The 16,310-nt window shown below is 39.5% G+C and overlaps 2 protein-coding genes across 8 annotated transcripts in view; both read right to left on the reverse strand.

Annotated features, from left to right (window-relative positions):
• Window positions 1–13,941, reverse strand: part of PGGT1B (protein geranylgeranyltransferase type I subunit beta) — a 52,772-nt gene extending 38,831 nt beyond the window's left edge. For 3 of the 4 annotated variants that reach the window (XM_081513672.1, XM_081513673.1, XM_081513671.1), the window contains exons 1-2: window positions 13,794–13,941; window positions 3,150–3,268 (exon numbers count right to left, since the gene is read on the reverse strand). In XM_081513672.1, coding sequence (XP_081369798.1) covers window positions 3,150–3,268; window positions 13,794–13,933 — 259 coding nt within the window. In that variant the 5' untranslated portion in view covers window positions 13,934–13,941. Of the gene's footprint in view, window positions 1–3,149; window positions 4,240–12,644; window positions 12,758–13,793 lie in introns of those variants that run through there. The other variant, XM_081513674.1, reaches the window with a different exon arrangement.
• Window positions 13,942–15,699: 1,758 nt separating this feature from the next.
• The window catches only part of CCDC112 (coiled-coil domain containing 112), a 31,487-nt gene continuing 30,876 nt past the window's right edge, over window positions 15,700–16,310 (reverse strand). For 2 of the 4 annotated variants that reach the window (XR_014060477.1, XR_014060479.1), the window contains one exon: window positions 15,700–15,848. The gene's annotated coding sequence lies outside the window, so the exon portion shown is untranslated. Of the gene's footprint in view, window positions 15,855–16,310 lie in introns of all 4 variants that reach the window. The other 2 variants (XR_014060476.1, XR_014060478.1) reach the window with 1 other exon arrangement.

Consider the following 16,310-nt stretch of genomic DNA (forward strand, 5'->3'; position numbering starts at 1 on the left):
ATGTGTCATCTTTTCCTCAATCTTTTAATAACTTCTTACAGTTTGGATATTAATATTTTGTCTAGCATATACAGTGGTACAATTTCCTCCAAGTCTGTTATTTATCCAATTTTATCTTTCCCCATGTCACATTTAAAAATATTTATTTAATCAAATCTGCCAAATTTTTCCTTTATGTTCTCTGGGTTCTGTTTAACACTTTTAAGATTTTTAAGTCCCCTAGGATTTTATGTGATATCACAAAGTAGAACAAATAGAGAGTTATGAGTTACAGAAAGCATTCTGTTCAGCTTGCAAATGCCCTATAAATGTTAAAATATTTGAGGAGCCAGAGGATGCTGTAGGCTAAATGTGAAAATACAGAAAAGAAGAAAAATAGGAAAAGGTATAAGTCATTTACAATCCAACAACTGCTGATACACAATGATCCACTACACGTGAAAAGAGAAAAAAAAACTAAGACAGGTTCATTCACTGCCCTCCGTAAGTCTATAATTCAGACATATGCAAAAATATTTTAAGCAACAGTTAAGCAGCAATGACTGAAAAAGTAAACAATTAGCAATGGGTTTCAGTCTATGAAGTACATGGAGTTGCAAGTACAATGGGAAAGAGAATTCTGACGGATCTCAAAAGAGATGGTAAGTACACCCAAATTCAAAAAAATTTTAAACTTTCATTAAAGTACAATAAACAGCTTAATGAACGTCTTCAAAGTAAACTTACCTGTATAACCAACTTTGTGCTCAGGAAAAAGTACATGACCAGCACCCAAGAAGCCCGTCATGCTTCCTTCTTGGCACTCCCCAAAAGCTCAGATTGGCTTTACTGACATTTTCACTTCGTATTATTAGAACAATATACTAGATATTTCTTTATCACAAAAGATGTTTGTGGCATTCATCCAAATTTTTGTATGTAGGTCTAAATTGTCCTTTCCCTCTACTGTACGCTGTTCCAGTGTGTGAATTCCGATACATCACTGATCCACAACACCAGTGATGGATAGTTTGCATATTCCTACTCTGGGCTCCTGTGAAAAATACTGCTATGAATGACCATTCTAGTACATAACTTTTGGAGAATACGTTTTTTCAATTCTTGTTGGGTGCATACTAGGGAGTAGAATTGCTGTCACAGAATGTACATTTGTTTGGTTTTAGCAAATACTGCCAAACAGTAGCTATAAAATAGTAGTTATAGTTGTGCAACATTCTCATCAACATTTGTTATTTTCTACCTTTCTCATTTTGGTCATTCTAGTGAGTGCACAGCAAACACAATTATCAGGGATAACGTGAAAGTTTCAGATGACAGTTGGCAAGGCCCTCACAACAAAAGATCAAATAATGAGAAAAGTAAGAAGCCTTCAAAAAGAATATGGTATTAATTAGCTCAATCATGAAGCCAGCAAACAGTCCTTAAAGGCAGATAAAAATATAAAAGAAAGTAGGAAGCACAATGAAAAAAATGACTCGTGTTATTCGTAATTGTAACCTATAGCATGGGTTTCCTACATTTCTAGAGAGACCATAGCTATTTTATTCCAAGGAAATGAGTATCCTACGTAATGTCTAAAAGTAATATATTTTAGCAAAAACTTCGTATAGCATAGCTTTGCTATATACCACAGTGTATAATTTCCTATCTGTTCTATGTGAAATATATTTAGGAAACAACAATTTATAATTAGGACATGTACTGTTAATAAACAAACAAAAATTACACATAATCTGTAACAAAACTACCTTATATCTGTTTAATATTAATATCTAACTTTTTAAAAAATTCCAGACTTTCACTCAGACTAGTGAAAAAAAAAATTCTGATTAAAAAGGAAAATACAAATTACTTCCATTTTGCAGGTGACTAGAACTTGACCTCACCTCAGCCACAAGCTCCTAAAGAATAACCATTATCTCATAATTTACAACAGTCCCTCTGTACAAGTTTAGCAGAGTATTGTTAGCAGAACATTCAATAAATACTACTCATCAACATGTTAGAATCTATAACTACTCATCAGTATATCACATATGCTGCTTCATGTCATTGGTGAAAAATGATTAGATATTTATGTATTAGAATTCTGAAAGATCTAAAACTGCCTAATCATTTTTTAACAGGAATTCATTAACAGGCAAAGACTTTTTAAAATTATAAACAAATACTACAAACTTCAAGAATAATAAAGTAGAAAGCTCAAACTATGTCCAGTGGCATCTGCTAATAGATCAAAGCTCTTTCTTTCTAAATAAAGCTTTGGTTTATTATTTCCCCAAAGCTTACCTGGGTGAGATTACTACAACCAATGAACCACATCATTAAATTATAAATGCCGACTCATAAAAGAAAGGTAAGCAGTGATCACACATAAGAAGTGCACGACTTTCTGGGAGTTTATTTGGGCTTGATCTAATTCAACTCCACGTTAGAATTTCTAACATTTGTAAGTTAAATCAATATTCGGTATTTTAAACTTAATGGAGTGCACAACAGAGTTTATAAACCTTGTGTGTCTTTAGCTGATCAGTAATTTATGAATTCTGAGAATTTATTTAATTGATAAAAATATATAAAGTTTTAAGAACCATAAAAATGACTGAAGTATAACCAAGAGTTCTAAGAAACCATTAAAGAAACACTGATGGAACATCAGCGGGGAAAATGGTTAAGAGACTGGAATGAAACTTTTTGATGGCAAGGAGTTTTTCAGTGAAGAGACCAAAAGAATGGCTGAGAATGAAAAACAGAGTGACTGTTACAAAACTAATCAAGCATAAACGTGGAATGCAAGCGGTCAAGCGGCAGCTGGCAGGGCGGACGCGTACTACAGCATGGTGCACAGCCGAGGCTCTGGGCTCAGCCTCCGAGCTTCTCCAGGAACAACGCCTACCTTCGGCCAGCACCTGGCGCAGACAGGCAGGGAGGGCCGCATTACAAGGAACACGCAGACGAATAAAATACTGGGTTGGCCGAAAAGTTTGTTCGTGTTTTTCTGTAAGATGTTACGAAAAACCCGAACGAACTTTTCAGCCAACCCAATATGCTGATGGTTTGTGAATACACGAAGATCTCTGAGTCCAGCACACGTGTTACGCTAGGTACAACTAGTCACACTGAAAATAAAATGCTAAAAACTCACTCACTGTCTTCTGTGGGAAGGACCTGCAGGGAGTAAATCCACTCTATTATATCATCCTTGTTCACCACATCTAAGGAGTCCAACATATCCAGCCCAGAGAGTGCGAAAAATGCAATAGTCAACCTAAAAAGAAAAAAATATAAAATTCCATCTTCACTATCAAACCAATGAAGTCTTTCTGTTTCAGAAAAATAATCAACTCATTCTAACTTTACAATAATTTAAACAATATCCCCAACTTGTAAAAACAGAAAAACCCAGTTTATTCTTATAATTTAATAATATCAATCAAACCTTTGTTTTAATTTCTAATAAAGGGACATTTAAGGCTTAAGAACTCAATCCTACTCATCTGCAGTATACATGAATTCACTGAAGCCAGGTTACGAACAACCTAAAGGCTAAAAGTAGATTTGAGAAAGAATTCCATGCACCTAATCAGTATATATAAGACCAAAAGGATAGAAAATATATACATATCTCAATTTTCACTGATTCGCCAAGAGCAATTTATCAGTTCAGTCGCTCAGTCGTGTCCGACACTTTGCAACCCCATGGACTGCAGCACACCAGGCTTCCTGTCCATCACCAACTCCCGGAGTTTGCTCAAACTCATGTCCATCGAGTCAGTGATGCCATCCAACCATCTCATCCTCTGTCATCCCCTTCTCCTGCCTTCAATCTTTCCCAGCATCAGGGTCTTTGCCAAGGAGTCAGTTCTTCGCATCAGGTGGCCAAAGTATTGGGTTTCAGCTTCAGCATCAGTCCTTCCAATGAACATTCAGGACTGATTTCCTTTAGGATTGACTGGTTGATCTCCTTTAAGTCCAAGGGACTCTCAAGAGAGTCTTCTCCAACACCACAGTTCAAAAGCATCAGTTCTTCGGTGCTCAGCTTTCTTTACCATCCAACTCTCACATCCATACATGACTACTAGAAAAACCATAGCTTTGACTAGACGAACCTTTGTTGGCAAAGTAATGTCTCTGCTTTTTAATATGCTGTCTAGGTTGGTCATAGCTTTTCTTCCAAGGAGCAAGCGTCTTTTAATTTCATGGCTGCAGTCTCCATCTGTAGTTATGCTTATACTGGTGCTTAATTTTTAAGATGTTAGAATAAATCTATCATTACTCAAATTTGTTTATAAATAATGTGACCCCTTGGGAAAAAAGGGGGAATAAGGAACACTAAAAATGCAAATGCATTTTAACTCCCATTTCCTAGAAATGAACAGTCTTTGATGAAGTGGAACACTCTAAAGAAAACCCTTCCCCTCCACGACTGTGCACTAACTCAGAAAGCTAAGCCTGTGCTCTCGTATGAGAACCAGCCTCCTTCGTGGTTGCTTTTCACATGAAGAGCGTGTCACACATATAGCTCCTTTCCTGTTGAGATGCATTCTACAGTGTTGTCTGATTGAACATGGTTATCTCATTTCCATATTCTAATAATTCCTATGACTAATACTGACAAACTAGTACTTCAAATTATCTGGTCTAAAGTCTAGCAGAGCCACTCAGTGCATTCTGTAACCTTTTAAATAGAGATTCCAAGAGAAAATTAAGCCTTAATGCACTAAAGCAATCACTATATGTAATTAACTTCTCTTCTCTGCATTTAGAATGGTATTACCAACTTTAGGAGAAAAGGGAAAATAGTCACTCATTTTTTTAAAGGGTATAATTCTCTCTCTAATCCCTGGTTGAAAAGGCTGGCATCCATTAGATAACAGGAGGAGAAATCAGAGAGCAATTTAACTCCAACCAAAGCTTAAAGGCAAAAATTAAAACTAGTGAGATACTGGTATACTTAAGGAGACATCCTGGGAGACTTACATTATCGAGAGATTGGAAAGTGGAAAGTGAAAGTCACTCAGTTGTGTCTCTTTGCGAACCCGTGGACTATACAGTCCATGGAATTCTCCAGGCCAGAATACTGGAGTGGGTGGTTTATCCCTTCTCCAGGGGATCTTCCCAACCCAGAATTGAACCCAGGTCTCTCGCATTGCGGGTGGATTCTTTACCAGCTGAGCCACATGGGAAGCCCATTTAGAGATTATTCCTATGTATTAGGCACTGACCTCGAGAAAGAAATGGCAACCCACTCCAGTATTCTTGCCTGGAGAATCCTGCGGACAGAGGAGCCTGGTAGACTGCCATCTATGGGGTCACACAGAGTCGGACACGACTGAAGTGACTTAGCATGCATGCATGCATTGGAGAAGGAAATGGCAAGGCACTCCAGTATTCTTGCTGGATGGGGGAGCCTGGTGGGCTGCTGTCTATGGGGTCGCACAGAGTCGGACACGACTGAAGCGACTTAGCAGCAGCAGCAGCAGCAGCAGCAGGCACTGACCTAGAAAATTTCTCATTTATTATTTCAGTTTAATTCCAACAAGTCACTGAAATCCACTTGAACTAGAGAGGTGATTTATCTGAGTAAGATCAGGAATAATGAAGGGGAGTGGAACCCCTTTATGTGGGAAGCAGTAGTTGAGAGCTCAGATCTGCAGTCAAATGAGCTAGCTTCAAATCCTCGGCTGGCCAGTTTCCATCCATCTGTAATCTGGTTAAGTTACCTAACCCTTTCTAAGTCTTTTCTAAGTCAGCGTCCTTAGCCATAAATCATTATACTTCGCACAGTTATTGTGCTCACCTGCTCACAAGCAAGCACTAAATAAATGGAAGCTATTACTATTGGTATTTCCTGATTTGAAGGGCCAGCACTAACATGTACAGTCTTAACACTACAGGCCTTTTCACTGGTTGGCAATCTCCGCCATCCCCTCACCCCCAACCACTCTTCTCTAAAACAAAATGCTTTAGACATGGGGAAAATTTCTACCTAATAGTACCCACATTTGAAAGTTACTTCTCTTGGTGAAAATTATGTTTCATGAGACAAGGTCTGCCTTGTGCATGGTATGCAGTCAAATAATTTACAGAATTAACAAATAAAGGACCTGCAATATTACATCTAACCTTCCTGGAGAGCTATCACTGGGTTCAGTTTTGCTGAAATCTATAAAGTGAATGACTATAGTCAGGTAAAATAAGGCATCTAATAATTTAGTTTATTAAATCATTACTATGTGCTCAGTCACTTCAGTCGTGTCCAACTCTTTGTGACCCCATGGACTATATAGCCCACCAGGCTCCTCTGTCCATGGGATTCTCCAGGCAAGAATACTGGAGTAGGTTGCCATGCTCTCCTCCAGGGGATCTTCCCAACCCAGGGACTGATCCCGCATAGCCCGTATTGCTGGCGGAGTCTTTAAGCAAAATGAAGAGAGAGATAAGTGAGAGACAACATGAAGATGTCAATAAAACAATGATCTTCCATTACTAAAATATGTTACAGAAAAACATAAACAAGGTGTTGTAAAAATGAGTAGGTATTATTTTTTAAATTAAAAGCAGAAGTCATCCAGTCCATCTCTTTAGTTTTCTAGCTCAAGATAATGAAATCCAAAGAACTCAAGTAACTTACTTCAGATTTCAATGCTAGATAACCAACGGAAACTACTGAAGGGGCTCTGAGTCAAAGGGGTATTTCTCAAGTATGGCCAATTAGAGTTGGCTTAAAGACAAACAATATGCCACCAGCAAAACCTGGAGGCCAAGACCTCACTGCACATCAAAGAAATCAGAAATTCTAGATGGAAGGTAGGGTCTGGAACCCGGGGTTTGGGTGAGTGAAGTAGTGAGTTTCCCAGGTGATTCTAGTGGGCAGCAAGGCTTATAGAAGCACAGTGATGTTCTACTGGGGCAATACTGCTCCCAAGTGGCCATTCTGAAGGTAATTTTGGTTTTCATCATTAGAGAAGGGTGCTCCTTGCTATCTAGTTGGTAAAAGCGAGGTATGCTGCTATGATGCACAAGACAGCACGATTCAACAAGTAAGTACCTCGACCAAAATGTCAAAAGTGCTGAGGTCCAGAAACTGCTCTCAAGTCATACTGTTATCTGTATGCAAGTGTTAACTGAATGATCTTTTTTTTAATTATACTTGTACTATGGTACGGAAATCAGTCATCTGATGGTAAAGTATTTTAAAACCTTATATACTTAATTATTAAAGGATTCTCAAAGTCCAGTATTTTCAACCCACAGCAGTTTAGACTAAGGTTTATAGGATTAACAACACTATAGTGAAAAGATTGTTTATCAAATTTAGCATCCAGCAGTGGCTGGCAAAAGAGAACCAAGAAGTCTTTGGAGCAAACATCCAGCCTTCCTCTAAGACAAGATAATAAGAAAATATTCTTTTTTGGACCACACTAGAGTTCTCAAGTAGTCCTAAAACTCTGAGAGCGAGAGAATTAAATAATTCCAAGGAATAAAAAGGAATTCTGGGCTGGGGGCCTCTGGGAGAAATAATGTGAGGTGTTATGGTGCTTGGGTAGAGAATGTCAGGCAACCTGTTTCGCTGCAGCCATCCAGAGGGGTGACTGTGCCAGAACATGTGCCTAAGGTGAGGCCAGTGAAGGGATTTTTACTTTATTACTTCAGAGTACATTTGTCTGTCTTCTTCCTTTCTTCTTTCCCCTAGGATTGAACTCTGAGTTTGTAGCCTGAAAAACCAAAGTAAGCCATGTCTTCCTGCCCCTTCTCCTACTCTGAACATTACATATAAAAAGTTTATCTTACACAGATGAAGAAGTAACATCTCCACCCCTCTCCCCCTGATCCCGATCAAGCTCCTTCACCAGCAGATCAATTTGCAGGTAAAAGACAAACAAAATGATGCTTCCAAAAGGCTTCAAATTTTTTAGACTTAAGAACAACTGTTTTCAGGCTTAGAAAACAGCACAGAAGAAATAAGAATTAAATAGAACCAAAAGAAAAAAGGAAAAACGTTCTGTGCAGTGGGGAGAAAAAAAATCTGGCCAGACTATAGTTTGACTCTTGAATACAAGCTTGAACTGCATGAGTCCACTTATATGATGATTTTTTTCCCAGTAAGTATGTACTACAGTGTACTACACACAATCTGAAGTTGTGGAATGTCTGGTAAGGAGAGCCTGACCTCTCATATTCCACTGCACACCCGGAGCCCCAAGCCCCAAGTTGCTCAAGGATCAGCTGTGATATGATTTTCCTATGCTACTATCTGAGTACTGTACCATCACATCAGAGCAAGTGAATGATCATTTGGGAGTATACCAGGAACACTGACTTATGGGAGTTAGGGATCAGGGCTTCCCTAATAACTCAGTTGGTAAAGAATCCGCCTGCAATGCAGGAGAGCCTGGTTCGATTCCTGGGTCAGGAAGATCCCCTGGAGAAGGGATAGGCTACCCATTCCAGTATTCTTGGGCTTCCCTTGTGGCTCAGCTGGTAAAGAATCCGCCTGCAATGCAGAAGATCTGGATTCGATCCCTGGGTTGGGAAAGATCCCCTGAAGGACGGAAAGGCTACCCACTCCAGTATTCTGGCCTGGAGAATTCCATGGACTATGTAGTCCACAGGTTCGCAAAGAGTTGGACATGACTGAGCGACTTTCACTTTCTTTTCATGAGAGTTGACTAGATTCTCAAATTTTGGGTCACTTGCTCTGCTACTTTTTAGTACAAATTTCTTTACTGACATCTACCAGCATCTTTAACAACAGACTGCATTCCTGTCTAGATCTAAGGTGGGGCTATGTCCAAAGTGGACATAGTCTAAGGTGGACTTCCCTGGTGGCTCAGTGGTAAAGAACCTGCCTGCCAATGCAGGAGACTTGGGTTTGACCCCTGGGTCGGGAAGATACCTTGCAGAAGGAAATGGCAACCCATTCCCTTGCCTGGGAAACCCCATGGACAGAGGAACCTGGCAGGCAGGAGTCCATGGGATCGCAAAAGAGTCAGACACAACTTAGCGACGACAACAACATGGCCAAAATCATACTGCAAAAGAGTTCTAAAATTATACACAAATAGTTACATTAAGAAATAGAAGCACAGCTGCTGGATAAAATTAACAGTGGAAATGGAGAGTCTTGTAGTATACATTAGAAAGACTCATGAAGTTAAAATACATAGTACATAAAAGCACCAATAAATAATTTGGAATGAATGGTGGAAAGATACGTGATTTCCAGAATTTTAAGCATATTCTTCATTCATAATATCTTGAAACAGCTGACTCAGCCTATAATTATTTTTAAGAACAGTCACACATTTTTGTAATAATTTAACGTGCAAAATAAAATTTCTCCTGCAAACTAATTTTTAATAAGAAATGTTTACTGAATATCCACTACAGACTAGAAGTGAAATTCATGTCTGACTCTTTGCGACTCCATGGACTATATATACAGTCCATGAAATTCTCCAGGCCACAATACTGGAATGGGTAGCCATTCCCTTCTCCAGGGGGATCTTCCCAACCCAGGGATCGAACCCAGGTCTCCCACACTGCAGGCAGATTCTTTACCACTACTAGATGTCATGACAAAAATAAATAAGACAAACACCCTAACCTTAAGCAGGTTAAATTTGCGGGGAAAATTACTAAGCAGCTATACGGTATAAGTGCTACTACAGATATCATCTTATTCCTTTCTAAACCTGCTCCTTCTGCCTCTTGTTTTTTAGTTGGCAGTTTCAACCCTAGAATTCTGGGATTCCTCCTAGCTTCTTCATCCTCTCCTTTCTATTCCTATTTCTGCTATCCCAGGACCTGGCTCCTGGATGAATGCAACAGCTTCAGTCACTACTGATGATTCTGGTTCTGGTCTTGTCCTGCTTAATATAATAACCTATCTAAAGTCTAATGACCACTCTGAAATGCTTATCTAACCAGGAAGACCCACTGCTTGGCAACTTCCCATCACTCACACGATATTTAGTTCCCAGTTTCTTGACATGGCAAAGTCCACGCCTACCTCTCCAAACTAAATTCCGACCACGCCTGCCTTACATTTTGAACCACTGTTAAGAGAACTGACTGACAACGCTCTGCTCAACACCCGCTTATCCATCTTTATTGTTTTTATCGTCCTTTTGCCTATTATCCACCGACCTACATGAAAACTCAACACATTGTTTAATATTTAGCTCCAGGGTTACCTTTTTCCAAGAAGCCTCAGACTAGACTCTTCTCTGAGTCTCTCTTTGGGTTGAATTACACAGGTGCTTCCAGAATGCCCTGGAACGATCACAACCTTTGTGCCAACAAACTCACAGTGAGGCAGCAGGGGTCAGGAAAGGAGGGTCAGCAGCCTCAGCCTCACCTGGGAGCCTGTTGCAACTGCAGCATCTCAGACCCCGCCCAGACCTACACCCTGAGAACCTGCATTTTAACAAGACCCCCAGGTGATTCACATGCACATTAGAGTTGGGGAGCACTGCTGTAATCATCTGTTTGTAATTTTGTTTCTCCTATTAGGCAAATTGTCTCAAATTTTAGTGGGCATAAGAGCCACCTGGGATGCTTACTATGCTGCTAGACTCCCAAGCCCAGAAGAAAGTCCGATGCAGCAGATCTGGGGAGGGGCTCAGGTATATTTATTTTTATAAGCACCCCCATTATCACTGATTGAGAGACACACTGTCAGACTGTGATCTACTTCAGATAAGGGAGGGAACCAAAGGACAGAGAAGCTGCTAGCCGGTAGGTGGCTAAGTGGTTACATCACAGGATACACAGGGGATATGGAGGACACCAGAATAGAAAAACTTTGTAAATGTCTTGGAAACAAAACGAATTGTCTGAACTCTTCTAGAAGGGCTGGATCTGTAAAAACAACATAACAGAAAATGTTCAATACTTTGCTTCTCAATTTAAAAAGGCCTATTCTAAGGCCCACTGCCCAAACACAAATGGCAACAATACAACATAACCAAAAAGCTCTCTAAACCATTCATGAAAAGAAACCTGTTCATTGATAAAGCTCACAATCCAAGGTCTACAGTCACCTGAGTTAACTAGTAACTACCACTTTTCAGAAGACAAAAGAAAAATCTTGAGTGAACCTTTTAATTTTCATAAAGTCACTACTAGAAAAATAAAATAAAAATAAAATTATTCTATCGGTCAGGCTAAAAGAGAGAGAGCAAGGATTTTGCCAAAACAATGTGTCAGAAAACACGAGTCTAAATGTCTAGTTCAATAGTAGCCTTCCTAGGAGTCAGCTGCTTCATATCTATCAATAAAAAGAAATGAACACAGGAACACCTGAATCACTACTTTCCAGGGGTTCCCAACCTCTAGGATCTAATGCGTGATGATGTGAGTTGAAGCTGATGTCATAATAAAAGCAATAAATTGCGCAATAAATGTAATGCGCTTGAATCCTGCACCGAAACCCTCCCCCCTCCTCTCCGTCCGTGGAAAATCATCTTCCACGAATCTGGTCCATGGTGCCAAATAGGTTGGGTACTGCTGCTTTACACCATATCCTCATACCCAAACACATGGCAGCCCCTCAATAAATGCTTGTGGAATTTAACTACAATACCAGCTAGCAGTTATGACTTAGTTAACACGCTGTTTTTTTTTTTATCTTCAGTAAAAATTTTGTGACTGGTCACCTTTACTTAAAAAGTTGAAGCTTCTTTCACACGCATCTTAAAGTCAATTATGAATCACATACACCACAAAAGGATTTAATGCTGAACTAAGGAAAATAAAAAGTTTGAATCAAGAAATATTGAAAAACTTCTAAAAAATCACTACAAAACCCAATATGCACAGAGTATCTTAAATGTGGTTATTAACTGAGCCATTTTAAAAAATCCAAAATGATTAGGTAACAAACATGAAGCATAAAAAGAATATAATTAATATTTCTTTACTAGCACAGTGATATTACATATCTGTTACCTAATATCAATGCCTGGTGTAAATTCTAAGATTATATGATTATTAAATCAATTGTTAAGTTAATTGTTTAATCAGAGAATTTTTGCTGCTTTACTCATGCTATGAGAAAGATTAGCATTTACTGCCTACATACATTAGTCTATATGGTTTTGTCCTTGCTGAATTTTAACGAGATCAAACACAGTGGCATTTTGAAAAAGCAACCACAGATAGCTACAAGCAAAGTTCAACTGTTTAACAGTCAAAACAGGATGATATTTTTAATTCAAATGCCTTAAATTCACATAAAATTAATTATACCGGTATATTTCTAAACATCCCATACCATCACAATCAATTGACTGAGTTTTGGAAATACTAATTTAATTTAGGTCAAGACATGGGCTCTAGGAGGCAATCAATACACGTGGATGGAGAAAGGAATATAAATGATGCTCCACTCCTTCTTTAGCAAAAATCTGCTCAACTTTCAGGGCTAAGCTCAGAATGATTACTCAACAAATTATGTACTTATCACCTGCCTTTATGCCAGATTAGTCAAGGATCTAGTGCAATGCTGTCCAGTACGACTTTTTGAGATGACGGAAAGGTTGAAACACAGACAAAAGCCACAGGCCAATGTGATGACTGAGCACTTGAAGTGTGGTAGCTACTGCAAACAGAGGAAGTGATTTTTAAATTTTATTTACCTTTAATTCAAACTTAAATATCCAAATGTGGCTACCAAATTGGATGAAGCAGTCCAGGTGTTATAGAAGTAAACAAGAAAGACAAAAACTGTGCCTTTCTGAAGTCTACAATCCTGTGTGAAAGATAATATATCAACCGATCAATATATAATTTCAGGTGGTGACTGGAAGTAGTCTCTTTTGGAAAGGGTGATTAGGGAAAGTCTAAGGAAATCTGGTTTAGGAACCTATTGAAAGCCCTATTGAAACTGCTTGCATGTCTTGTTCAGCTGTCCTCCAGCACCTATATAATATTTCTTGACCGTGTATGCAGAAGTAATCTGTAAAACTTCTCAAACTGACCCAGTCATGAAACGCTCAAACAGTTTAACCGCAGGCTCAGTTAAGAAAATACGGAAAGATATCAGGGCAAAACCAATCTGCTTTCTCTTCCAAGCCAGTCCAAGGCATCTTTGGAATCTCACTTTGAAATACAGCAATGCAGAGCAAAGATCGCCTCCTCCTCTCGTTCTTCTCATCCCCAGACTTCTACTCTGAATGGCTAATTCTGTTTCTTAGCCTCTACCAGATCACAGTCCTCAGACAACCCCAACTCACAATGCTACTGCAAATAAAACTTTAACAGGCTGCTCCAACCAACACTGCATCTTTTACGCCAATCCTATCATTAGATTTATAATTCCTGGAAAGTTCTTACCTACGGAAACCTTGGAGGCTCTCTGCCGCTACTATTCATTGAATGCCATACAGACATTCAATGAAGAGTTAATGACTTCATGGAGGCAAGGGAAGCACTGGAAAGACTATTAGTTAAAATACGGTGACAAATGCTCTTTTTATACTCAGAAGTGAGGCCAAGTGACTCACAGGCTCGGGGAAGCAGCTCAGAGTTGATACGAAAAAATGGGTGAGAAGTGAAAATGGGCGGAACCTGAAGATTCCAAAAGCCCGCGACTTACAGCTCGTCCCAGCCCTCTCGCCTTAGCTCGCGGGAGCAATGGGGACCGCAACACGGCCCGGGAGGGGAGGCAGTGTCCAGTGGGCGGCGGCGCAGCCCCCTGCGGGCGCCCACTAAGCCTTCAAGCCCCGCAGCGCCTTTCGGGGGGCCGGGCCCTGTGTCGGCCCCGCTGACTGTGAGCTACCAATTACCTGCTGGTCTCGAGCGAAGAGTAGCGCTCAGGCAAAACCTGGAGGCAGCGCTGAAAGAACCGCACGTGCCGGTCTCGCAGGAAATCCAACCGCTCTCCCTCTCCGCTCCCCGCTGGCCGTTCATCCTCCGTGGCCGCCATACTGCTACGGAAACGACGTCCTCGGCGACCCGGAAGCAGTTGGCGCGCGGCTCGAAGCAAATCCGAGGGGCGACACCCGGGTGGCGGGTGGGGAAGGAGCGTCTGTGGGGCGGGGGCGCGTGTCCGCCCCCGCCCCATTTGGCGATTGAAACTACGCGCTGTCAACCGAAGGCCTTATGCGGCAATTTCTCCCTCAGATTTCCCCGTTGGTGGCGCACGATCTTGCCCTTTTGTACTCTAAGCCCAAAGCTTTGGAAACACCTTTCAAACCCTGTAAAATTCAGCCCACAAATCCTTCCAGAACTTTTATCTTCGTTCGATATCTGGGAAGAAGTGCAAGGTCAATAGCTTCAAGGTCGTTTTGAAAAAATTAGGGCCCTAAACAACATGAAGATGGTATATACAAAAACAGAAATAGGTCAGTATAAAGTTGCCAACAGATTCATTTTTGGAGGGCCACAGTTTTAAGCTGAATGGAGATCTACAAAGCTAATATGGAGATAACTAAATGCTCATTAAATTATCCACGCTACAAAAGAGATGTTTCTAGTCCTCTAGAATACCAGGAATTGCATGTGCGTGCACGCGTGCACACACACACACACCACTGTTGATTCGCATACGAGGGTTTGTATCACACACACACACCGTTGATTCGCATACGAGGGTTTGTATTACACACACACTACTGTTGATTTGCACACGAGGATTTGTATCATTTTCTTTTAGGAGACCAGAGAGTTTACTCTTTAAAAAGTCAGTGTGTCATCCAGCATCAATAATGCATCAATTTGCAACAGCAAAAAAACGCAGGTGTTCTCCAAACATGCATATGCTAGAAAATGAAATAGCATAAGCTTCTTTTTAATTGTCTTCAAAACGAGGGATTTCAGTTGCTTCAGCCATACATTCTTCCCTTTAAAAGTTTATGAGGTAATCTTAGGGGAAAACGTCCACGCAAAGATCAGGTCTGAACTCGGTTTTTACGGTCAGCTAATACAAGTTTGGGCATAATTTTGTTAGCCTTCTTAGAAAATGTATTTCTTAAAAAGCATACCATGTGGGCTGGAGTTTTCACCAATCCAAAGCACTCTGCATAATGTTAGGTACTAGTATCTAATTATTCAAGGTATTCCTACATGTCTTTAACAAATACTGCATTAACAAACTGCCAGGTAGGGGAAGAGGGCTGTCCTTGGTGCTTCTGTACAAATATGGAGGCCAATACGCATTGTCCATAGGTATGCCCAGTCTAGAGGAGTTTTCATTCCATTATTACAATGAAGATTTTTCCCACTTGCACATATACACCACCAAATTGCTGAAGCTATTCAAAGCTCAGACAGAAAGACAATCTATTCAACCTGGCTCTTAGAGGAAAGCCAAATATTTCATCTGATTCTCAGCTCAAGAACCACTAACATGATCCAAATGGAGAAAATATTTCTATGGTGGACTCACTGAGAGAGAATATACTTCCTAGGTAAGTAATCACCCACCTTTTCATGGGTGATTCTGACCATACCAGAATTTTGACATACATGTGACAGAATCTAACCCTTCACATAGAATGTCACTGCACATTATTAGCTAAAAAATGTAGAGCACAAGTCTTCAAAGTATAGGAATGACAGAGTATCTAAAAAACTGAATATTATTTAGCTATTAAATGATAATGTTTGAATTATATAGAAACACAGAAAAATGTACGTGATGCAATGCTAAGTGATAATAGTATAGAATCTAAAATGTACTCTAAGACTAGCTACTTAAAATATGTAGGTATATTTTCAGAAGAAGTTACCTTTAGAGTAGTAGAATTGTGGGTGCTTTATAACATTTTTCCTTTAGTGTTTTTTTTCTCAGTTTCTTAATCCAGTAAAAGAAATGTTTATTTGACATCTCTTCTATAAGCCTGTAACTGAAGACATTATTATGTTTACTCTACATCCTTTATACAAAGGATCCATATGATAAATTCCTTATTTATTTCAGATACAACTAGAAGGACAAGTTTCTTCAAAATACTATACTTTCTTTTATTAAAAAAAAAAATTAAACAAAACCTGTAAGAATAACCTCACCCAATACAATAGGCTTACCTTAAATGCAGGAAACAGAAAGCTGTATTTGTGTACAACAAAAAAGCAACATGTTAGAAACCAACGCGTAAGAAACCTTTACTTTGCTCTATCTTGTTGTTATTCAATTCTGTTTTTAAATTCTCTTGTCCTGTTATTTATATTTTATTTCTAAACCACCTCAGATCATTTTAAAAAGTTAAGGAGAACAAGTGCAACAAGTAAGATGGGCATTCCTGAGGAACAGTGCTTTATATTAATTCTCTCTTTTTGCACCAAGAATTGTATAAATAGAA

Source organism: Giraffa tippelskirchi, chromosome 7 (genome assembly GCF_054371585.1).
Source record: "Giraffa tippelskirchi isolate mGirTip1 chromosome 7, T2T-mGirTip1v1.2.pri, whole genome shotgun sequence".
Lineage (NCBI taxonomy): Eukaryota > Metazoa > Chordata > Mammalia > Artiodactyla > Giraffidae > Giraffa > Giraffa tippelskirchi.